The sequence below is a fragment of the Gallinula chloropus genome (genome assembly GCF_964237585.1).
Source record: "Gallinula chloropus genome assembly, chromosome: 1".
NCBI lineage: Eukaryota > Metazoa > Chordata > Aves > Gruiformes > Rallidae > Gallinula > Gallinula chloropus.
In genome coordinates this window covers 208,958,125-208,983,729 of record NC_140085.1, presented here as the reverse complement: position 1 = coordinate 208,983,729, position 25,605 = coordinate 208,958,125, and the positions used below count along the sequence as shown (strand labels likewise).

Sequence of the window (25,605 nt, the reverse complement as noted above, 5' to 3'; positions counted from 1 at the left end):
TTTTTCCCCATTGTCCTCTAATGTTATCTAGTGTTACATGTACATTGTGCAGTGAGTAGCATTTAGTCTTGAAAGTGGTATCTTAGAAAAGTCAGTCATATTCTTGCTCTTGCCACTGAAAGGCAAGATCATCTACCAATAATGATTCCAGGAACTGAGTTCTTTGGTTGTAGGACATAAGTTTCAGATAGCTGAGGTTTTGGCTAATTTCTATTCCCAAACAAGCCTGAAGAGAAAGTTTTCCTGGAATCAGTACAAGTTTGGGGTTAGGCTTTATTCTATGATAGTTGGTCTTACTTGATTTGTGCAAAGAGAGTTCATGTATGAGGTAGGACCAAATTCAAAACTTGTGAATTAAACACGTATTTTGGTGTCTGGAATGGTTACTGCTTAGTGGGTATGGACTGGTATTAGGGACTTTTAAAGATGTAGTATACACTTCCTGGAACAGTAGCTTTTTTCCCAGTACCTGGTACTCATTTTGAAGTGTGTTACTGATTATTATAATGTGATTGTGATAATTGCTTTATATTATCATATTTGGACCACTTTCTTTGTAAGTTCTGTGACATTGCAGTGGCTAGCAAACAAACTATGCATGCCAGATAAGTTAAAATATAGTAATCACCACTGACTGCAGTAAGGATTGCCTAAAAGCAATTTAAATACAAATCTTGCATCATAAGACACTAATGCTGTTTGAAGATCTTTCAGTCTTTGATATTTGTACACTGGTGCAGTAGGCAAGCCAGAAATGGAGAAATGAAATCAGAAGTAGAAATGTTTGGGGTTTTTTCATTCTGTATAATAAAAAAAAGTTGGTTTTAAAAACCTTTTTTACGGTTTTCCCTTGGCAAGAGGAATATTAACACACATCTTTCATTAAATGTGGGAGAGGTTTTGATCCTGACAGCATTCTACCAGAAGCGACTGACATGAACTTTGTGTAGTATTTGTTAAAGTGGCTGTTTAATCAGGACCTCATTGTGCTCAAAATGTCACATTGTGACATCTTCAAACATTAGCTGGGGTAGGGGACTAGTTCTCCTGGGAAGTCTGCCTTGGGCCAGTATAGTCTGTTATTGCTGGTTTTATGTGTGGGTGGATAAGTACTGTGCTTTTCCAAAAGACAAAACTATTGCCAACTGTTGTTTTCCCCCCTTCCCCACTTTGGGTAGTGACAGAGTATTACAAAATACCTTGCAGAAAGCCTTCTCCCCATCCTCTTCATCATGGGCTAAGTTCGTGGGGATAATGAACATGTTGGAGGACTACTGAGGATGAGAAAGAAATAGGCACTTATCTTCCCACTCTAATATGTTAATGTCCCCTCTTCTATTCAGGAAGAAATATCACTGCTTTGTCCTAGTATGTATCTGTGTTGGACAGAAACGAAATGAAATGTAGTGTCAGAGTTCTTCCCTCTGCCTCTCCAGCAAGCACATTAATCCAGTATTTCTACTCATCTTGGTAATCCTTTGCAATTAGCATGAAATGTTGTCCTACTCTGATAAAGCTGGAATGTATCTCATACTGCAGCTGTGTGGTCTTAGTCCTGGGTCTGTATAACCTCTTCACAGCGTGATTGCAGTTGGAAGTGACCTCTAGATGTTGCCTGGTAAACAAGGCCACCTAGAGCTGGTTGCCCAGCATCATGGCCAGCCAGCTTTTGAATATCTCCAAGGATGAAGACTGTACAACCTCTCTGGATGACCTGTGCCAGTGCTCAGTTACCTTCACAGGAAGAAAGTGCTGAGGGAACCTCCTGTGTTTCCATTTGTGTCCATTGCCTCTAATCCTCTGAGAAGACCCTGGCTTTGTCCTCCTAAGCCTTTTGATCATAGGCCTTAACATAGCTCATTCTTATCTTTGCTGTTCAGCTATTGTAGTCTGTCTGATGTGTGTTTAAATTTCGGTGTCTAATTACCATGTCATTAAGAAGCAAAAGCACACAAGGATGAAAGAAGAGGTGGACTGTGATTCTCTTGAGTTTAACAGTCTTTACTCTGAGATCCCAGAAAATGGTAAAAATAAATTAACACTTGGACTTTGTATGTGAAACGAGGGGGCAAGAACATTTTTGCTACTTGAGGTGCATACGCATCTCCAAGCAGATTCCAGTTGTGATTTTGCTATCATCTCCAAAGACTTGTGTGGCCCTGAGCAGCTCATGGAAGGTCTAAGTTTGCAAAGCATTTGTTTGCTGGATACACTTGTTTACATTTTATGGTCAGAGTCTCAAAAATTTTGAGCCCATTATAGAATGCATACATCCCTGAACAACTTTCTGTTCATTCTCAGCTGGTGGGTGTACATGCAGGCACAGGGTGTCTTCCTCCCCGTGTGTCTGCTGTGCTGCAGTGTTATGATCATACTTGGGAAGCTCCACATCATGTACTAAAATCTTCCTGTGGCTCAAAGCTATAAGATACTTTCTACGTGGTTCAGAAAGTCCCCAGAGTTTGAGGTGTGATTCATGTGTGGGCGATGATTGCATCTCCTCAGTGTTTCTGTTGCTCCAGCAAAAGACAGCTCTGCAGAGTCAGCAGTGCTTACTGGTGAGTTTCCTGCCCTAGCTGAGAATTTGGCTTACACCACAGCCAGAGCCAGCTCCATTTCCTGATCAGCCTTGGTGTGGGAGTTGCACTTGAGTGCCTGTGTCCTCTTGAGGATCAGAAGCCAGAGCCTGGCCACCCATGGTGTTGCCATGGTCAGTTTGAGCTATGTGTTTGGCACATCTCTGGAAATCATAGCAATTATCTGCTGAAGTTGGTATCCAAATTTGAATATAAGAAAAATGGAGTTACTGGGAAACACTGTGCCATAACTGTTCTGTGACTTAGTTTCAGTCTTTGAAATATCAAACCAAATATGGTGAATAAGGGCCTTGTGAGGCTTATCTGTTACATGTAGTTGCATTGGAGGTGAGGACTGTAGTTTGTGTAGCAAAACTGATTATTCTGTGATGCTTATATTTCCATAGGTACAACATTGATCCTGGCCTGTACTGTCCTTTTTTCTCCCTTGGGGCATGCATGGAAGGTTTGAACTCTTTGTTCAGTCAGCTCCTAGGAATCTCCCTTTATGCTGAACAGACACAGAGAGGAGAGGTTTGGTCTGAAGATGTTCGAAAGCTGGTAAGTGTTCTTGTTCCCAGCATCACCAAAGGGAAGTTAGGCAAGCTGGTGTGTTCCTCTGAGCCATGAATCAGATTCTGTTTTGAAATGATTTGGGTACCTATGAAAAGGACAGACTACTCGTCTAATTTTGGTTGAAGTTAGACCTCAAGGATATCATACTCTCTCTAAATGCCTTTTTATGCTTGGTTTTTAATGGCCTTTATAATATGTCTCTGTGTGAAGGGTGCCTGAACCAGAATCAATTTCTCTGTACTGAGATTATTGTTGCACTTTTTGAGCCATCCTTCTGAACGAGCTCAGCTAAGGGTTTTTTTGTTTCAATTTGTAGATGACTAGATTTTTTTCAAGTATATATTCTAGCAGTCATGTCTTATCCTCATTTTAAAAAAAAAATTCTTTATGTCATCTTTACTTTGAGATTGGTTTTTATGTCTTCATTTTTCTGCCCTCTTATTACAGGAGGGTAGAAATACGAACTTGGGCAGTAGTGTGCTCATCAGGTTCCCAGGTTCCCCTGTTGTCCTCTCATCACATATTCACTGCAAGATTTTCACTGCTCTTCTACCTCCAGCAAGAGCTGCCGTTCTTTATATCCTCTGGGTCAATTTATAATTACTTACTCTTCCTGCTTTTCTCCATGGTAAATCAACTGTTAGTGTTGACTTCTCAGAAGTCATTTAGTAACAGTCATTAGTTACAGAGAGTGTTACTATTAATACTAATCTATGACTAGTTCTGAGTGAAATGCAGAGACAACTGCAGCTTGATTCCAACAGATTTTACATTAATTGTTCCCAGTTTGACATTTATTCCTTACAAATCTTTTCTTAGAATACTGCATCTTCAATATACGCATCAGTGTTTTCACTGTGGAAATTGCTTTTTGTCTTCAGGCTGTTGTTCATGAAACTGAAGGTTTGCTGGGATACATCTACTGTGACTTCTTTCAGAGACCTGACAAACCACACCAGGTAACATTTATGATCTGATCCCAGCATGGGTTTGAATAATGACTGTAGCATTAGGGCCATTTGCATTCAGTGTAAGTAAAAGATAACTTGATTTAAAATGAATGACTCTTAAAGCAGGAAAAATCTGTAACTTTGAATATAGTTTAGGTAAAATATTTTTGTGAGTAAACTTGAATTTAAAAAGTGTCACCTGGTAGATTGTTTCTTCTACAGGATGACAGGTGCCTGAAATGTTGTAGAACTCTAGAGAACTGTTTATAGGTTAAAACAATCTGAAACTTTAATACCCTCTAAAGGTGAAAGCTGATAATGGCAGCTAATTTTTATTCAAATTTCTACTTAAAACTGTAGATGGTTCCAACTTTTGTGGCTCACTCATGCTGCCCAGTGCCAGTATATTAACTATACAATGCAGTACAATAGACACTTAACTCTGTAGAAGAAGCATTTACAAATTACCACCTTTAGCGAGGTGGAAAGTGGACAACCTTTAAATCTGCATTAATGTAATAATATTACTGTTTTGCTAATATTTCATAATATACTAGGAGAGTTGTGCAGTTACTGATGGAGAATGAGGAGAGAACTTTATCTGTGAATTATGGATTTGGCACATCAGTAGATTTCTTTGACTTCATGCTATTTTTTAGGAAAGATTGAGAGGTTTTGGTAATTGTAAACAAAAAAATTTAAATTTTATTTTCAAAAAGCAACACAGTCTCTTCTTTGTGGAATCAAGTAGTTTCATTATGAATATAAGGCAAATAATAAAGATAGAGAAACAGTGTGCTGCTATTGAATGACACAATGATCCCCTAATTTAACTTGTGTAACTGGGTATACATTTAGGTTTGATTTAATAGTTTGTTTCATTTAATAATTTCATAATTGTCTTCATATCAATGATACAATGATGTTGGCTGTCCATATGTTTGCTTTTATCTTGAAAAGGATTGTCACTTCACAGTTCGTGGAGGCAGGCTAAGGGAAAATGGAGAGTATCAGCTGCCTGTGGTTGTTCTTATGCTTAGCCTGCCCCATTCAACAAGGGGTGCACCAACACTACTAAGTCCTGGTATGATGGAGAACCTCTTCCATGAAATGGGACATGCTATGCATTCTATGCTGGGAAGAACTAGGTACCAACATGTCACTGGTAAGAAAGTTAGAACAGTGATTTTTTTTTTATTTGTTTTAGTTAAATGATTCATTTCTAGATGAAGGGAATAGATAAAAAGAAAAAAAAGAAAAAAAGAAAGTAGGAAAAGAAGGTTAACCAAATATGGTTGAGTCTTGTTGATATTTGTACAACCTTGATGAACTGAAAATAAAATATCAGATCCCCAGATATTATGTAAAACTGAATCAAACAAGTTTTGAATATTCTCCTCCTAGGAAGAATCAGGCATTTGTTCCTCTTCTTTCTGTACTGCCATTCATTGTTCTAGTGCTGGTGTCCACTCTTGTAAGTTTACTTTATGTGTTTATAATAATGGGATAGTTAGAGGATTGAAAATAAATTGAACTAAACTTGTACCTAGGGTAAAAGCACAATAAATCCTGGGTTGGAAATGATTTAGGAAATTGAATTAAGGAAAATTAGTAAATTAGCTCTTGCAAAGAGCATACACTGGTAATGTGGAAAATCTGTGAAGCCAGCCCTTTTCTAGTTAGTTCTGATCAAAGCCAAGTTGATGAATTAAAAATATATTTTATTTGCAAGCACAATTAAGTGGTAGGCCTTTGTATCATATGTAAATGAACATGAATGAACACAGAGTCATAGCTCAGTGGATGCATAGAAGAGGAAAATTGCCTCCTTTCATTTAGTCCCTTTTTCCAAGCCGTGCCAATGAGCGTGTGGGCTAATGGCTCACAAGCTGCTGTGGCCTTTTGCAGTGGTGGCAAATGGGTCAGAGACGTGTTCTGGCCAAAGCTGCTCAGCATGCTACTTTCTTGTCTGGGGGCAGCTTGCTTGGTATATCCTCTTCTATGGCAGTGTGCTGGAAATCCCATTTGCAGTAGACATTCACTTATTTAAAAAACCAGCCACAAGCAGACAGATGAAATTGTTTGAAGGATTTTTTTTAATATTTTACTGGTTTTGTGTATGACACCAAGGGGAGTTACGTGTTGTCAACAGATACCTTGTCCCCAGTAACAAAATATGCTTTCTTAAATTATCCACTTAAACTGAAAATAGACTGAACTGTTCATAAGTGTGTCACTACTGGGCACTGTTAAAACAAATGAACACTGTATGTGCTCTTTCAGTATAAACTTTGTATACTCCTTGGGACAGTTAACTGCTTTCCCACATTCCTTCCACTCATATGGACTCGATCTTCTTGACCTCTGGGGGTACTTACATGCCCAAAGTAACTGCTTTGGTGGAGTTCACCTGTTGTCGTGGTGAATTGTATTCATCTGCATGTCAGAAAGTCTTGAAGGGGCAGGAAATAGCTAATTTTGAGGCTCAGACTTTCCATGAGCTGTATATGGTTTCAGTGTTGCCTTAGCTCCAGACAGTCTTGAATCCCAGGGGATTTCACTCCAGATCTTTGCAAAAGCAGCATTGGAGGTCATTTGTGTTGTTTCTGCAGAGAATATTTTTTTTTTTAGTGTTTGGAATGTGTGACAATCAAATGGCTCATCCCCAGGGACTCTGGTAGGAGCCATCAGCTCTCATAGGACACTAGGGTGGCAAAGTGTGGAAACCAGATGACTACAGGCTATTGTGAGAGCAAAAAGTCTGACATTCTGGTTGAGATGTACTGAGTATTTGGCTTTTCTGATTAACATTCCCAAGTATTCAGGAAACCGTTCTGCTGCTGATGGGCCCAGAACTTGGATGACACCACCTATGTGACTTAAGATGTGCTTTTTTTGAGCTTAATCTGACATTTCACTGGATGCATCTGTGGATTGTTTAATGGATATGTGTGTGTCCATAAGAATTTTTTGAAGCCCTAGCTTGCAGTCATTTTGGTTTATCATGCAGTAGAGATTTACCTGCACTTGTTTTACAGAGGATTAATTTATCCCAGATAACTACCCAACCTTTTACCTTTCTGACTTTCAGATAATGTAATTTTTCAGGATTCTTTTTAATGGTTATTAAAAGAATTCTCTCACTTTATTAAAGAGCACAGAGAAAACACAAACGGCAAGGGAAGCATCAGTGGAGTTCTGCCTTATTTTAGGCTTTTAAAAATGATTTTCAAATAGCAACCCCCCCTGTTTCACACTAATGAAATGTGATGGCACAAAAGAAGGATTTGGGATGTAAAAACTGAATGACTGGATACTGCACCGTTAGAAGTGAAGCGCAGTTCAGAGCTACACAGTGCAGACCTGGCATTTATAGAGTACAAAGAGAAGTTCTGCTATCAAGTGGGTATTCCAACAGTGGTGGAGGAAAATATTAATGTGTTAATGCAGAACTACAAATAGCTGATGTGTCTGTGAAAAGGGCAAACGTGTTTTGAAATTACATCAGAGGTGTATCTAACAGCAATAAGTATTAGAATGATAAAGAGAGATACTGGTGAAACCTCATGCAGTCCTTGGGCATGGCTTTGTGAGTCTTCTGAAGGTGAATTCAAATTGAAGCACTTGCAGAGAAGAGCTACAGGGGACAATCTTTTAGACTATCTTGCCTTAGGATAATGATGGCTGAGAGACTATAGTCTCTCTCAGTTTAGGAGGTAAAGACCTGTGTGGGAAATGCAATTTATACTAAAGAGCAGTATTGGCCTGAAAACATTGAGTGTAAACAGATTATGAGTTCAGATTAGAAGGCTGTGGGGGGACCTCATTGCAGCCTTCCAGTACCTGAAGGGAGCTTATAAGCAGGAGGGGATTCAACTTTTTAAAAGGATAGGCAATGGCAGGACAAGGGGGAGTGGATTAAAACTAAAGGAAGGAAGGTTTAGATTAGATCCTGGGGGAAGTTTTTTACAGAGAGAGTGGTGAGGTGCTGGAACAGGCTGCCCAGAGAGGTGGTGGATGCCCTGTCCCTGGAGGTGTTCAAGGCCAGGTTGGATGGGGCCCTGGTCAGCCTTGTGTAGCTCCAGGCCTGGAGGTTGGTGTCCCTGCCTGTGGCAGGGGGTTGGAGCTCTATGATCCTTGAAGTCCCTTCCAACCCAGACCATTCTATCATTCTATGATTCTATGATTTAAAAATTAGAGAAAGATTTGTAAAGATCAAAGGATTCAAGAAAGAATAGTCGAAGCAAAAACTGCACTTATATTTAAGAGTAATTTTGAACGCTGCTGTTTTTCTAGCAGATGGGGATAGAGGTGATGACCCAGTGGGAGCATTATTGAAGTCACAACTTCGTACGTCCCTACCTGTGACACAGAAATGAGAAGCGCAGCTTTGACTTTGTGATGTGTCATGCTACTTAACTTCCATTGTGTGACGTGCTGATAAAGATTAGAGTAAATAAAGTTTTAGGGAAAGTGCTTTCTGAAAGTACAAACTGCTGAGATGTTACCTCATCGCACTTACTGGGAACATGTCTTCAATCTGCAAGAGCATTCCTTGGATGAATGATGAGGTATTATGAAGCAAGGTTAATATAAAGCATAAGTAAGCTCAACAAACAGAGGGAAGCTAAAAATTGTTAACTGTGAATGGGATTAAGGCAGAGTTTTATTTACATTGCAGTTTGATTTAGATTTAGGACACTTAAGTAGATTTGGTGTTTCATGTAGGGCCAGTTTGGCTGCAGTCTGGTTTAGTTTAAAAAGGGTGTGATCCAGAGCTTTATAAGGTGCCTCACTCAGCTGTTCAAATATTTTTACTTTGTGATTTATAGTAAAATGTGTAGGATTATAATGAAGCTTTTCTGGCAAGATGCACAATAATGCTGTGGAAATAAAATATTGACTTAATAAATGAAAGAACATTAAAGTTCGCCAAAAGTCCAAACTGAAAGTTGCAAAACCTTTTGGGAAGAGTTAACTGTTTGTGTTAATGAAGATGGTAAATGCTAATGTGTCTAATTATTCTACCTCTAGGAACCAGATGTGCTACTGATTTTGCTGAAGTTCCTTCAATTCTGATGGAGTACTTTGCAAATGACTATCGAGTGGTTAACCAGTTTGCAAGGCATTATAAAACAGGACAGGTAGGGAAAATTAATGTGTAAAATATTGAAAATAGGAATTTGTACTCAGGGGAAGAAACACATTTTCATGTGGTGTTTATTAATAATGTTTAAAGTAAAACCAAAGAATTGATACAGATTATTTTAATATTATATTTTTAAGTTTTCAGAAAAAAATCTAATATTCTCATTGCAGAAAAGGTTAATCTGTAAGAGAATACCAGGTCCTTATAGCCAGGGTTCCAATTACATGTTTAAAACTTTCAGCCTATTTTTCCTTCCAAGGTCATGTAGTTTCAACACTACACAAACCTGGTGTTGTAGGTGAACAACTGTGTGAATCAAGTTATGTGGAATGTTTTAATTTAGTTACAGGTAAGCTATAACAAAATTTTCATCATCAACCTCTCTACAGTCTGTATTAAAATAAAGCTCAGCTATCAAATAATGGAAATAAATGAAATGATCTGCAGTGTTTAAAACTCCCATTTTTAGCACAGTGTAGGGTAGTGATTGAAATATTTTGTGATAAAAAGTGTACTGCTTCATTTGGGATTAGATTAAGATTAGATTTATTTAGATTCTGACGGTCATGAATTTCTGCATTAAAACTCAGATCTCTTTTTTTAATAAAGCTATTTTGTGCCATTCTAATGCAAGGTTCTACTTTTTATGGGAACTTTAGGAAACAGTGCTCTTTGGAACAAGGTGACTTTCAGTGGTTGCTTTCATGCATGCCAGTAGAACATGATTTATGTGTGTACAGCTATTTCAAAAATACAGCAAACAATAACCAAAGTTTTTTTTCCAGTGGTTTTCATTGTGACAAGTTTCAGTATATTCAGATGTGATGGCTGAAGAACAGATTACCCAGCAGTGCAAAACCAAGGAAGCCTCAAGTTGTGTAGTATTACACTTCACTGAAGCTTTTTATCCAATACTAAACATTCAGTATATTTCAGCATTATGAAAGTGGAACACTGAACACTTAGAAAAATACATTGCTTAACTTCTGTTTTACTAGATACTGTCTGAGAAATTGGCTCTGTAAATCTGTCTGGGTTTTGTTTTGGTTTGGTTTGGTTCTGTTTTTTTACAGAGCAATCATTTCTGCAGAATTTATTACACTAAGAAAGTCCCCTTGAAACCTGGGAGTGAAAAGTACTCAAGAGTGTTCATCATTTGTATGTTTGAGTCCACGTACCAAAATGCTGCTTTCTGGTGTTCTCTATAAAGTTCATGTAGTGTTTTAACAGCGTGGAGTTAATCTGATTGCATATGAGTTTGGAGAATGAGCTTGACTAAAACATCTGAAAGAGATTTGTGGAGCATTATTTATGGCTTTGTATTTTCAAAATGGCTTTAGCAAATCTAAACCATGTTTAGTTGCAAGGCAAAAGTTAAGAAGGAGGCAACTGTGTCCCATTTGGCATTTCCAAAAAGCTTCTTCTGTTTATCGGTGGTGAAATCTTGCCCTTTCAGAGAGCAATTGGGAGAGATTTGACATGGAAATTCCATCTTCAGGGGGGCAGGAACGGATTATGCTGGAAGATGAGAAAAAGAGCCTGAAACTGCTTTGTGGCTTTTGAAGGCTTTAGGCCACTTCCATTTATTTATTTATTTATCTATCTATCTATCTATTTGTTTATTTATTCTTTTAAAAACGTAGAATGTCTTTTTAAGCCTTTAGCCAACATATATAAATCTGCTTTTGCTTATGGTGGTTCATCTAGGCTGTTTTTATGGTTCTAATACCAGATTTCTGTATCTGTCTTTGAAATACAAATAGATTGAAGTGATCTTTTCTGGTCTTGAAATTCAGTGATACAGAAATGACTTTTATCTGTTGTGTTTATGTAACAAAGTACTTTGAATAGAAAATCCCAACTTTTGTATGTTTACAACTTCACAAAAACCTTTTGGGGGCTTATATACTTGGTGCTTGTTCCCTGACTAATTTTTTTGGTGTGCAAATGGAATTTGAATCAACTTATTCTTTTCCATTTTTTTTTTCTTTTGAAAGAAAAATGGATCCACCCTGCCTCCTTTTCAAGGGGAAGGCGGTTGAAGTAGTTGAAATGTGAAACTTGTAAAACCATTTCATCCAAATGCTGTTCCGTATGAGAACTTTCATTAAGTTTCTTCTCATGAATACAGACACCAAACTTTTTTGTGGGAAAAGGATCTTCTCTGCAACAACGTTATCAGTGTAGCTCTGTTGGAGGTCGACAGAGGGACAGTTTTTTGCTGACCTAGCATTTTGAGGAGGCAATACAGAAAAATTGAGCTGGGACTGTTCAGCCTGGAGAAAAGAAGACTAAGGGGGGACCTTATTAATGTTTATAAATATCTTAAATATGGGATGCAGGGGGAATCAGCCAGCCCCATTTCAGTGCTCTGTGGAGACAGGACAAGGGGCAGTGGCTGCAAGTTGGAGCACAGGAAGTTCCACAGCAACATGGGGAAGAACTTTTTCCTAGTGAGGGTGCCAGAGCCCTGGGACAGGCTGCCCAGGGAGGTGGTGGAGTCTCCATCTCTGGAGATATTCCAGCCCCGTCTGGACGCCTGTCTGTGCAATATGAGCTGGGGAGCTGCTTTGGCAGGGGGGTTGGACCCGATGATCTCTGGAGGTCCTTTCCAACTCCTGTGATTCTGTGATTGTGTGATTCTTTCAGCATTGCTGCCTCTGTGCCGTAGTTTTTGGATGTAAAACTTAAGTGGTGGAATGTTTAGCATTCCTACCCAGCACTACTGCATCAGAAGAACTTGGTAGCATCGTCTCAGGTTATGATTGCCTCTACCCTAAGAGCCAGTTGTAGAAGGACTGGTCCTGAGGATCCTCACTTAGGATTGGTGTTTATGTTATGAAGAGAAAGAGATGGTGTTTTGTTTATTAAAGCATATAATTGTTGAAGACTAGATTTTAGTAGCATTGCTGAAAAAAAGATTTGGTGCACAGGCTTTCAGAGATGAGAATGCATTATGCATATAGAGGTGGATCATGAGGATCTGGTCCAAAGTATCTTGAAGTTGTTAGAAAGGCTGTCTCTGCTTTCTGTGCATTTTGGATGGTTTTGCTATTGAGCACTGAGGAGTGAAAAAGTTTACAAACTCTTTTGGCAGAAGAAGTGAATCTTGTGAATTTAGTTCAATAAACTGGCCAGCACAAAAACATTTGTTCCAAGAAAGCAGCAAGCTTAGTTTTCATTTCATCTAAAGAGAACTTGAAACAGAAACTCCTTGAGGGGAAAAAAAAAGAACAGAGAGGGCGGTGTTAATTAGTTAATCAGATTAAATTACTCAGGTAAACTCATGAAGTCAAGCCATACCATCAGGAGGTTGTAACAGCGCTTAAGCAGACACTCTAGTGCATGTGTACCATTCTGTATCACTGTGTGCTTGTTTAATTTCATTTGCTAACTGAACAGATATGTGGTAGGTCTGTCGAGCTAAATAATTTTAAGCTTGTGTATCTTCAGAGGCTCCCTTAAACAAAGGCCAGTATTTCAACTGTTCAAATTTGGACTTCATTTTTCACAGAGATGGAATTACAAAGGCAGTATTGTGTTTGCATGATTACAGGAATAAGCCCACAGATAGTAAACAGTCATAATGTGTCATTTACTACACAGCGGTAAGGAGTTAAACATGCTTTGGGACGTAAAGATTTCTGTTCCTTCAGCCACCATGGCAAACATGCAGAAATATTCATGCCAAGATCTCAAATTTGCTTAATATAGAAGGATGGAAAAGTAGAACATGGAGTAAAGCATGTAGTGTTTAAACTTAAAAATGGGAATGGTTATTCAATTAAAATAGTTTTACCTAAAGCTCTGTGAAGTCTTTCTTTTAGAAAGAGGATGACAGTTTGATTCTTGTTTTATCAGTGAGCTCATCTTTCAGGATAAGTAAAATAATCCTGTTGATGCATTTTTTCTTCACTCAGCTGCTTATTAAGGGGCTATATGAGACTGTAATGGAGCAAGCAGAAGTTTCTATTGCCTGAAACAGTACATCTCCTTCCTTACATTCAAGATCCACACATATCTTTATGCCTGACATTCACAGAAACAAACTTTGTAGGGGAGTGGTGATCTCTGAAAGGCCCGAATTAGTCTAATTTTAGTTCCCTGAAATCTTAAATTTTAAAATACAAAAGATACTTTGGGAAAAATAAATGATCTCCTTTTTATCACTATTTCAATTTAATTTTGGCAATTTTTTTTCTGATGCCACATTCTCCTTGGCTTGTTGAATTAGGATCACAACACAACCTCTGAGCTGAATCAGTAGCACTGATAGATTTAAATAAAATAACATTTATGTGTTTTCTCCTATGCCTTTTTGCCAACAGGCATTGTCCTAAGAATGATTTGTAATTACCTGTTGATTTGTTCAAGCTCAAACATCAGAGCTAGATCTTCAGGGCAGAGATGTTGTTTGTTTGATATTCATATAACTGCAAAATGATAGAAAGATTTTCATGGAGGCTTCTGGTATTGCCTACATTTTACTTGGTCTCTGGAAGGTGGTGCTAAACATCTCCTGTGCAATGATATTTTAGTACTTTATTAATGAACGTGCTGTGGCTCCCCTCAGGTGCTTGATTAAGAACAGGGTAGGTGCTTGTAGCAGAACGCAAGGAAGAAGCAATGCCAATTAGAAAAGTCTTAGTGCCTTTTGCTCTGTTTATTTTGTATACCAGCTGCAAGCCTGTGCACTTCCTCTTACCATCATTTAATATAGCCAGAGTATAAAATTGAAAATCCATTATGTTGAAAGAGCTGGTTTGACCTTACTGGCTTTTGGCTTTCAACACTCTTAAATAATAACTGTGTAAGACATACTTACTCACTGCTGCCAATCTTTTGGATGTTCAGTTTTTTAAACAGTGACAAATTACAATTTATGAATTCCCATCCAGTTTTCTCATACTTTACTGTACTCAAAATGCAGGTGCCCCTAGAAGAAATCAGCTTTGTTTAATTCCATACTGCAGTACTTCACTAGAACATGCACGCCTCCAAAAAGCTGCTGAAACTTGCTGATGGGTTTGGTGCTTGATTTGTAACTGCACAAAATTGTAGAGGTTTCCTTGCACAAGGGTTTCTTGCATGACAACTGATATGGTGTTATTGCAATCCCACATGCACTTTAGTTCCAGGATGAAAAGTCATTGAAGCACATGCCTTGCTCTGTCTAAGAGAATGAGACAAGAGATGTTTACAGAGCCAGAAGAAAGATTGTCCAACCAAAATACTTTCTACCACTTTAATTTTATTTTTTACTGCTCTGCTCCTTGCCTTAACTTTCCTACATAATTAAATAGTATTTTGAACAATACTAAATTCAGTGTAGAACCTCAAAGTAGCCAGCTACTAACATCTTTATTACTGTGGATAACTGCTCATTTACTCTTACTCTAGTAGTCCAAAATCCTTGCGTAATTTGAAACAGAATTTTTGTATTTGGGAAGGGTAAATACTGGCCTAACAAGGATAGACTGTAGGGCTGACTTCATGTTCATCACTTTTCTGTGTTGAAATTTAACAGCTGTGGACATTTATGACAGGCAAAACAGTGGGTGTTGTTCTATCCCATGCTTGACCCAGCTAACATTTGTCTTGGAGAAGAGGTTACAAGCCTTGGCAAGCTACTGCATAAAACAGCTGTGCAACCTGAGTTTTTCTTATCTGCTCTAACTTCCAGATTCCACAGAGTTAATTGATAACATTTTCCTCACTTAAGTGTAACTTTTCTGGCATCAGGTTTTTATTCTGTGAACACAAACATGTTTGTCTGTAATGGCTCTGCCATCAGGATCTGACAACTTTCATGTATTATATCTCAAACACTTCAACACACTGTAGAAGTGTAGGTATGCTTGTACAGTTCAGTGTAATACCAAACATATGTATTACCTTGTTCAGCTTGTAGTAACTCTCTTGATATTTTAGCAAGAACCCAGTTATTTTAACCATATTTAATGTGTTCAGTTAATAAAACTGCTAGCAAAATGGAATATGCTAACTAGGAAAAACTTCTATTGAAAAGCTTCAGGAAGTAGTGGAAGAAGCTCAAGGTCAAGTGTTCATATACAGATATTATTAAAATCCAGCATCAAAAAGTCTTTGGCTGTAATTGTAGGTGCCCAGATAGGAGGTGAAAAAAGAATTTACTTAATGATTTGAAAAATGTCTCTGACTTTCAGCCTATGGTGGTGTGGATAACTTAATTGCCATAGATGTGGAATAACTTATATTTTGTTAAAAATGTCAAAGGGTATATTTACTGTTCAGTACAACCAGGTGTTTTTATGTGGGTAGGCCTGATGCTGTCCCAGTTGAAGTTAGGAAAACCTGGCCAGCCCAGTGGGAGTTATATGGGCCTCTCTGTAAATGTAAATGAACTATGCTCAAAGACCAACAGGAGAATCTGTTGTAGGATTTGCTTTTGAAGATCAGTCAGGATAACCTGGGAGGACTTTAACTGCCCCATCTGTTCCTTAACTCTGAAGGCAGTCATAATGTTTTTAACAGGCATATAAAGGAACATAAACCAATTTATAGAAAAACAATCCTTGAGACAGTGATTTCTTGATGGCTTTGTAAGTTACTGCTGCTATCTTAATTGCCCATTTAATACTTCGTTTAGCAAATGATATTTCCTTTTATTAATTCCTCAATGCATAGCATTTCAAATACAGTTTTATTACCACCACAAGTCTTTTTATTTTGTCTTCAGCCTTTTCTAACAGTAAGTGTACTATTTATAGATATACAACAGTTCTAAATATGTTTGGTGTTTTTTTTCTCCTTCAAGCCACTACCAAAAAACATGGTATCAAGACTATGTGAGTCCAAAAAGGTGTGTGCTGCAGCTGATATGCAACTCCAGGTATGTTCTTTTCATTCTAGTGTCTACTCTTGGTCAAGAATTTACAGGAATTAAAATCTGTTCTGTAACTTTACCAATTCTTTATTTTAATGTAAACATATGTAACTGTATGCAAACTAGTGAAAGGTAATTAATTTTTATGTTAACGTTCATGTTTGTTTATCTGTAGGAAAACGTCTTGAAAATCAGAGGTTTTGAAAATGGTTGTATCATCTTGGATTTTATCTTGGATTATCAGAATCCCCCCACCCCCAAAAAAACCCCAAAAAACAAAGCTTTAGCTGTCCTAACCTGATCCTTGGCTGCTTGACCAGTTTCTCTGTATTTCTCCCAGTTTTACCTGTCCTTCCTTCCAGTCTCTGTTGGCTTCCTTTTTGTGTTTGAGTTTGCCCAGGAGCTCCTTGTTGGCCTCTGGGCATTTTTGCCTGACTTCCTCTTTGCTGGGATACGTCACTCCTGAGCTTGGAGGAGGTGATCCTTGAGTAGTAACCAGGTTTTTTGGGTCCTCTTCCCTCCAGGGCTTTGTCCTATGGGAAAAATATGCTGGAGAGGCCAAAGTTTACTCTCCTGAAGTCATAGAATCATAGAATGCATTAGGTTGTAAGGGACCTTTGAAGGTCATTTAGTCCAGCCTCCCTGCAGTCCAGGGTAGGGAGCTTGCTGTGTGCCCTCCTCCCTTCCCTGAGGATCTTGAACTCCCCATTTCATCGTAATGGCAGCCAAGGCTGCCCTTGAGATTCACATTCTCCACCAGCCCCTCCTTGTTAGTGAGAACAAGGTCCAGCATGGCACTGCTGCTCCATGGCTCTTCTATCACTTGGAGAAGGAAGTTATCATCAACTCATTCCAGGAACCTCCCGGATTGCTCACGTCCTGCTGTATTATTTAGTAGGATATGATTTGAGCTCCTTGTTTGTTGCTCCTCCAGTAATACTGACAACCTGTCACTGCCATCAAAACTGGGAGCTGAGCTAGAAGGCTGTGAGACTTCTCTCTCACAGTATTAGAAGTGGTAATCAAATTCATAAACCTTTGCTTTCTGTGGGTAGATGTGATTGATCAGTCATTCCCATAAACAATCAGTGTTGCTTTTCTCCAAGTAAAGGAAATTGGGGTTCTATTTAAATGGGTATTTAGGTTTTTTAAGTCATGCAACAGCAGCTCCTGTGAACAGTAGCATTAGCATCCAGCCAAGGTTTTTGTTTTTTTACAGTGAGTATTTGGCTGTACTTAGTTTGCTACAATCTTCTTCTTTGTGAGTTTCATAATTTCATTTTCTTCTTTGTTTTGCCTTAAGCCAGAAGCATGTAGTTTTTCTTTTTACAGTTGACCCAGTGTTTAGGTGAGCTAATTCTGTTAGAACTTTAATAAAGGGTAGTCATTATCTTTGAGATGTTGAAAGAAACAAATTTAAAGATCAGATCTTTGTAGTTCTTCACTTTGAAAAGTGCCCAAATGACTGCAGCTCTGTCTGGAAACATGGCTTGCACTGGTTAACTGAAGTTGGTTTAAAAAAAGAAAAAGGAAAAGCTTAGCTTAGTTAAATATTTGCAGTTTGCTCTGTGCAGTTATTTAAAGTGATTTAAAGCTAATCAGAATACTGGACTGTGGACCTGTAAATGGGTGCATGTCAGTTAAACTAATCAAAACCTGACTTAACACTGTTTCCCCTGTATATATATATATATATACATATATATATATATTGCATTGGTTAAATGGAACAGATTTTTGAATTATGCTTTTGGTGCAGTGCTGGGTGTTGGTGGCCAGCATTGCGTGTGGAGGAGGTGTGAACAAGGAGGTTTCTACCTGTGGCTATACTTCTGTGACATGAAAATAACTGCACCCTCTCTGCAGGACTGATTTTGAAATGCATGCTCCTGGCTCCAAATGGTTCTAATGTAGAGATAGCTGAGAATCTGAAAAGAATGTGGGCAAGAACAGAATTATTTCATATAGGAGGGTTTAAAAAAACCCAAATAAACCACAAATAAAACAACTCTAAATTGAAATAAAGTTTATACAGAGAATGCTTTGTGGTGGATCTCTATTTATGTAGCCTCCCTACACAGAATAATTTGCCAGTGTAAGACTAGTAGCCACCAAAGTGATAATCAAAGGACCCTTTCTTTCCTGATGTGTCCAAACTAGCTATATATAGAGCTGACAGATTTCCTTTCTACTTTTCATATGCATTTGCTATAATCCTGTCAGGAGTTGAGACCAAATTGACAATGTGGGGGCTAAAATGGGCTTGGATACCCACCAGACTTGTAAGTCATTGGTGTATTAACAAGTGATGTGGCCTCCCTGTCCTGTTTCAGGGGACATGGTGGCTCCCTAAGTAAGTCAAGGAGGAGTCATTGCATCAGTCCTGTGGGATGTGCTGTGCAATGTCCCATGCTGCTGTTGGCCTTCAGCTGCTCCTAGGGTCTCTGTAGGGTCTGCCCTGGAGTGACCTCAGATCCCAAAGCTTTAAAACTGGGGAGAGAACACCCATTTCTGGTGGGCTCAGATTCCTGTGGGTGCCTAATGACTGACTGGTGCTGGCACTGATACAGTGATTAAACAAGCTGCTTGCCCTTGTAACTAAAGGTCAGCCAGTCTCAACCCATGCCAAATAACCAGTATGCCACACTGAATAATATTAGTCATTTCCTACTTGGAGCCCCATGCTTTTGGAGATTCTAATTGTAATGCCTGCAGAAGGATGATCTCAGTTCAGAGACTGGCTGGCAGAGCCATTCAGTTTATTACTTCAGAAAAAAATGTCCCAGAGAAGTTGATTGCACAGCAAATGTAAAGTTCACACATTCCTTTGTGGAAGTGTTTATTGTTACTCATGCAGATTTAAAAGTAAAATAATTCGTGGAAGAAAAATATACATTTCAATCTGCAGATGCCAAAGTATATATGTACTACTGATGAACATACCTGAAACAAACCTGTGAACAATGACTCTGATTCCTTTCCCTCAGACTTGGCAAAATGCTTATTCTATATTGGTGACTAGGCACTATGTAAGCCTTATTTGACCTTTAGAAAAGAAAGAAAAATGCTTACACATTTTTCCAGCAGTGGGGAAAATGCCTAAGGTTCTTTTTTGATCTGTTTGAAAAATGTCTCTCATTCTGTGGAAGTAAGGAAGGATGCTGGGGTCTGCTGCATTTTCTTTCATGTCATCAGTTACTCGGGAGGAAAGAGAGAAGAATCCATATACCTTCTCATAAGGCTTTTTCCATGCAGGTTAAATCCCAGAGTCTTTCAATCAGTAGTAACTTCACTGAAAAGTGCAGAACTGTTTGCATGTTAATGCTATTAAGCAGATGAGGAGCTAGAGAAAACAACTGGAACCAAGCAAAACTAGTAAATACCAATGTCAGTGTGAAATAGAAATATGAAGATAGAAAACTTTGATTGCCTTTTTATATTTTTAGGTCTTCTGGGAAATGTGTTTTACTGCAATTAGAAATAATCCTCTAGCTACTGCTGAAGTGTTAGTGTGTCCCTTAGCAGTATCACCTAAAATCCTGTGGTCCTGGGTTATGTCTCCTTTTCCCATAGCAAAGTTCTGTGTAAACATGCAGAACTGTAGTTTGTAGATGGGAATGCTTATGGATATAAAGATCATCCAATTTATTTTCAGGGATGGATTTTTTTTTAAACTATGCTCTCCAGGTGGCCTGGCTCAGAGCTTTCATATGCCAGGATCAGGGGAAAGCTTATAGCTGGCTTCAGTGGCTCATTTCTCTATCATGACATTGTTGTTCAGGCAGGCAAAAGCTCAGCTGACAACCAGTAAGCGAGGAAACAACAGGTGAAGGCAGCTATTGCTCCAACTCACCGACCACAAATTACTTGACTCCAAGTTTTACTTTGGGGAAGGTCCACTGCAGTCCAGTCTGCTCCATCTTGTGAAGAACACTGAAGAGCAACTGTGAACAGGTCACAACTAAGCTGGGAGATAGGAAATAGGAGGATTAAGGCTGCAATGAAGCACGATGCCAGAATCTGTTGCCAGATGCTGAAATTTCTGATGTTTGGTTTGGATTTTCTGGGAAGAAGAGGAAAGCTGGTGTGAAAAGACTCCTTCAGAGTCACAAAGGCCCAGGGTGACAGTAGAAAGTAAGTTTTCTAGGACTTCTGGTTCAAATAATTTCAAGATCTATTTATGATACTTACTGTTGGTTACACTCTCAGTCAACCTTGCTGCCTTAAAAGCCATAGCATTTGTTAAAATTTGTTAAAAAAAATGAACCAGGATTCTAAAGACCAGCTCTGAGGATGAAAAGAACAAGCAAAGGTATTGCCAAGCTACTTTCTCCTCTAAGATAAGAGTAAAAAATACTGTATTTTCTACAGTCTAGTATAGGATTTTATTTAGATATTTAGTGTTTTTAATGTTATCAACATAATGATGGAAAAAATTAAATACCCCTGGTTTGAAAAGATAAAGTACTCATTCCTGTTTGCCATTTGGTGCAGTGTCTTCACAGAGTTATCCTCTGAACAGATACTACTCTAGGTTTGTAGATTGGCAATGTTAAGAGCTTCCCATTTCTTGATCAATGTTTCTGTCCAGGACACAAAACTTGCAATGTTGTTACTGGCTGCTTCTGCAAGAGTAGGTCTCATTGTCTTCTCATTAGCCATGTAGAAAGTAAAGCAGGAAATTCAGGACCTGCTGCTGCAAGTCATGGCTTCTAAGCCCCTCTCCTTATAACCCTCAGTTTTTCTTTAAAAAAACAGTTGTCACATTTATCATTTTTGAAAACAGAGCCAAAGGATTTGTCAAGATTCTGTACATTAGAAGGTGGTTTGTTCAAACAGAAGGATTATGGCCCTTTAGAAACAGTCACATTTTTGGTGTGCTGTATCCAACCTCCCTTCCCCCCATGTTGAATTCTAGTAAATAATTAGTTAAAAATGTTTCTGTACCCAATTCATAATAAAGAATACTTTCATGTGTTGAGGGGGTTGTGTTTTCAGATTGCATTAAACATCCATTCTCCATGGCCAGGGATTGCCTCCAAACAGCCTTTTCTCCATAAAATTTCAGCATTTCCTGGTTATAATTCTTAAAACACTCTGTTTATCTCTTTGGGAATGGTATTGCAGTGTCCCTGGGAGTGTTGAATGGGCCCAAATTTCTAGCCAAATTATTTGCTTCATCTCTTGCACAAAGGTTTTTTGAGGCTACCCAAAGTCAACTTTCCTATGAAGTGTGCCTACTGCAGCATAGCCTGACCTGAACTCCTTGGCTTAAATGTCTGGATGCACCAAACTTCTTAAAAATACCCTGTGTTACACACCAGTGGATGTCTTCTGTCTTCTCTGCACTTCCACAGGATAGTAGTAAGGTAGATAGCATCTACCTTAGTTACTACAGCATTTGGGTGCTCTAGCAGAAACTCAGGAGCATCAGCAAGTCTGTGTGCAGCTTATTCTGTTCACAAGGGCAGGTAGCAATAGGATATGGGGTAATGGATTTAAACTAGAAAAAGTTAGATTTAGGTTGGATATTAAGAAAAGTTCTTCAATTTGAGGGTGGTGGGTCACTGGAACAGGTTGCCCAGAGAGGTAGTGGAGGCCCCATCCCTTTACATTTTCAAGGTCAGGTTTGATGGGGCTCTGAGCAACTGAGCAATCTGACCTAGTAAAGATGTCCCTGCTTACTGCAGGGGGGCTGGACTAGATGACCTTTAAAGATCCCTTCAACCCCATACATTCTATGATTCTTATATTCACTGCTTGGGTCCTAACTTGCTTCTGCAAGTCTTGAACTAGGTGGGAGGGGGTGTGTTTTGGTGTCCACTCAACTTCAAGTCTTTTTATTAAATCTGTTTAAAATATTATTTTTGAAAAGAGGAGTCACTGGAGGGGTCTAGGAACAGGTCTTAATTTTATTTAAAAATGCAGGTGGCTTGGTACTGCCAGTGTTCTCAGTGACCTAAACATGGATTTATGATGGGTCTTGATGGTGGTGATTGGTGTGTTCCAAGAACCTGTTGCTGTCCTTGTATGTTATACTAAAAAGAGATGTACAAAACTGTATGTCTTTAGACTCTCCCCTCTCCCTATTCTCTGTCTCTCTGGTTCTTTTCTATTTGTCTTTTCAGGTTATCAGATGTCAGCACTATGAGCCAAAGACAAGCATGTATTTTTTTTTGTTTTATTTTTAGGTCTTTTATGCTGCCTTGGACCAAATCTACCATGGGAAGCATCCTCTAAAAAAGTCAACCACAGAAATTTTAAAGGAAACACAGGAGAAAGTTTACGGATTGCCACATGTACCTAATACAGTGAGTAGAACCATACTGACCATATAACTAGACCTTTTGTTTGATAGCTTATTAATACCTCTACTTATACCTACCCCCCCCTACACACACTGACATCCTTATTGTTATACTACATTGGAAAAGGTTTCTTTCTTTCAGCCACTTTAGCCAGAGAGTTGGAAAGTTTCAGCTAAAAATCAAAATTTACTTAATGTACCTGGGTTTGTATAGGTATAGTCTTGTGCTAAATTTCATTATTTGTTTTCTCATCAAGAAACTATACATTGGAAAGAGGGTTTATTTTAGCATTCAAAAGGACTGTTTCTGAAAGGCAACAAACATTGTGCTGCATGTTGGTGTTTGCATACTGTGAATTTCAACATGTGGGAGCAAGTCAGTGTGACATAGGACTTGGGAGTTAATCCCACTGTATTGCTGTCACTTCTGTCACAATGTTTGGTTCTCTTTTCATGTTTTATCTGTAGCATGGGCTCAAAGAGAAGAACTCCAGACTTTAAAGAGCTACATGACTAAATGTGTATTTGGTTTGTACTTCATGTTACGTCTGAAGGTGCAGCTTTGCTTAGATAGTAGTCACTATATTTCCTGGCCTGTCTTGAGCTGAATTCCCAACCAGCACACAGCCTGAATCACTGTGTGATGCTTTGGTCAGAATACCCAGATTTTTGGACCAATGGGCAGAGGCAAATGGGATGAAGTTCAGCATGGCAAAGTGCCAAGTCCTGCACTTTGGTCATAACAACCCCAGGCAATGCTACAGCCTTGGGTCAGGGTGGCTGAAAAGCTGTACAGAGGAAAAGGATCTGGGGGTGTTGGTTGGTACACACTTGAACATGAGCCAGCAGTGTGCCCAGGTGGCCAAGAAGTGGCCAACAGCATCCTGGCCTGTATCAGGAATAGCGTGGCCAGCAGGACCAGAGAGGTGATTACCCCCCAGTAGTCAGCTCACCTCAAATACTGTGTTCAGTTTTGGGCCCCTCACTACAAGAGACATCAAGGCCCTGGAGCGTGTCCAGAAAAGGGCAGTGAAGCTGGTGAAGGGTCTGGAACACAAGTCTTACGAGGAGTGGCTGAGGGAACTGGGACTGTTCAGTCTGGAGAAGAGGAGGCTCTGGGGAGACCTTATCACTCTACAACTCCCTGAAAGGAGGTTGTGGTGAGCTGGGGGTCAGCCTCTTCTCACAGATAAGTAGCGATAGGACAAGAGGGAGTGACTGCAAGTTGCACCAGGGGAGGTTTAGGATAGAAATGAGGAGACATTTCTTCTCAGAAAGAGCAGTTGGGCATTGGAACAGGTCGCCCAGGGAGGTGGTGGAGTCACCATACCTTGAGGTGTTCAAGGAAAGGTTGGATGAGGTACTTAGGGACATGGTTTAGTGAGTAATATAGATGATGGTTGGGGGACAGTTGGACTAGATGATCTTGGAGGTCTTTTCCAACCTTAATGATTCCATGATTCTTTGATCCTTTCTCTGCTTTCTGCTTCTCAGGAAATCTGCTTTTCCCCTTACCAACAATGTCAGTCTCATTCTCTGAAAAGCATAAAGCATATGCTTCAGCCCTCATCAAAACTCTCCTACATCTGCTGGCCTGGCAAAGCCAGAGAAGCGTAAGCAACATTTCTTCAGAGTACAATTTCTGACTTCTTAGCATTTGGAGTGGTGTTTTACATCATTCCTCCACAAGTGTTACTTATCCAGTGAATAGAACAGATCTCTGCTCTGAAAGTTAGTCTACATTTTTGTTTCATCTAAAATATTTTTAATTTAACTGTTACCTTCAAAAGAGTAACATTTTATAGTGAATGCAGCCTCAGTATGAAGAGAAGCAGCAGGTTTTGACCTGGAACTTTATCCCAGAAAAAAATGCATTCTGAACTTCTGAACTGTCAGAAAGTTTATGTTCTTTACATTTCATGGAATGATTGAATGGTTTGGGCCAGAAGGGATTGTAAATACCATCTAGTTCCAACCTCCAGTTCAATAATTCTACATTATCAAATGTAGAATTAGTGTGTTTAGCCAAGAACTGCAATACAATTGAAAATTTGGTAAAACTTAGTGGAAAATTACATTAGAAGAATGTTAGTGCTCTGTCATTTGGCTTGCTGTCCTTCTCTGCTCTTTTTCTCAAACTTAAGACACATTTTCAGTTAAATTTTTAGTCCAGATAAAAAAATGTAGTAAAAGTGTGGGGTTTTTTTTGTTTTGTTTTGATTTGGGTTTTTTGGGGGAGTTAGGAAGCTTTTTTGGTTATGAAGGAGTATGTTCCTTTCATTTCATTTCAGAAGTTGAAATATGAGAAGAGACATCAGCTCCTATTTTCATGTGTACAGATATGGCTGGCAGACAAAGTGAAGTATTTGGATTAGTTTAATTTTATCTGGTTTCTATTGGTTTAGATTCAATTTTGAATTGTTGTGTTAGTCTTGTGTATCCTAAGTTAGTGGTGCTGAGTAGAAGTAATTGTTCCTTAGCAAAGATTTTACTGCATTCATGTGGTTTTCTATAGTAGCATTGTCTGTCAGGGCTGCCAAGCATCCCTTATTATCTCTTCCTGATAAACCTTAATTCCTTCTTACTGCTTTTTCAGGGGCAAGTATCCTCCCAGTGTACCTGGGCTTCAATCTCATTTTCTGAAATAGAGCTACAGCAGATATCTTTAGCAGATGAATTTCTGTCCTTCTGAGGGACAGCTCAGATAACCAGACTTCTGTGCAACCTTTTGTTACAGCATGTTCAAAGTGAGAAACACAAACTACCCCTAAGGAATAAATGCTGCTGTACCTATGTGGTGACAGCGTTTTCAAGGTAAACTAAAGCATGGTCCTCAGCAAATATCCTGCCTTATGTGCCAGCAGGAGGAGGGATAGTGGGAAGAAAATCCTATCAAAGTCTGTTTTTTGCCACTCAAATAGGTTTTACACACAGTGGGGCAGTTGGCACCGTGTCCAGTGGTATTTACGTTGGCCGCATTGACACAGGTGGTTGCAGAAGCCAGTGCTGCATGCAAGGCAGGAAGGAAAGATGGAGCAGAAACTGTAGATTAATAGGAAGCACAGAGAAACAGCAGTCCACAAGACTTTGTTTTTTCTGAAGAATGCAAATCTCAGTTTCTGGCTGGCCATTGTTTGTCTGTTCAAAAGTACACAAGGCTTGCTGCTGGCTCCTGGAGGATG

The 25,605-nt window shown here is 39.0% G+C and overlaps 1 protein-coding gene across 1 annotated transcript in view; it reads left to right on the top strand.

The window, feature by feature from the left end:
* The window catches only part of MIPEP (mitochondrial intermediate peptidase), a 74,715-nt gene that overhangs the window by 26,089 nt on the left and 23,021 nt on the right, over positions 1-25,605 (top strand). Inside the window, exons 11-16 of the mRNA XM_084260804.1 lie at positions 2,984-3,137; positions 4,034-4,111; positions 5,063-5,267; positions 9,137-9,246; positions 16,048-16,122; positions 22,308-22,427. Coding sequence (XP_084116930.1) covers positions 2,984-3,137; positions 4,034-4,111; positions 5,063-5,267; positions 9,137-9,246; positions 16,048-16,122; positions 22,308-22,427 — 742 coding nt within the window. The remainder of the gene's footprint in view (positions 1-2,983; positions 3,138-4,033; positions 4,112-5,062; positions 5,268-9,136; positions 9,247-16,047; positions 16,123-22,307; positions 22,428-25,605) is intronic.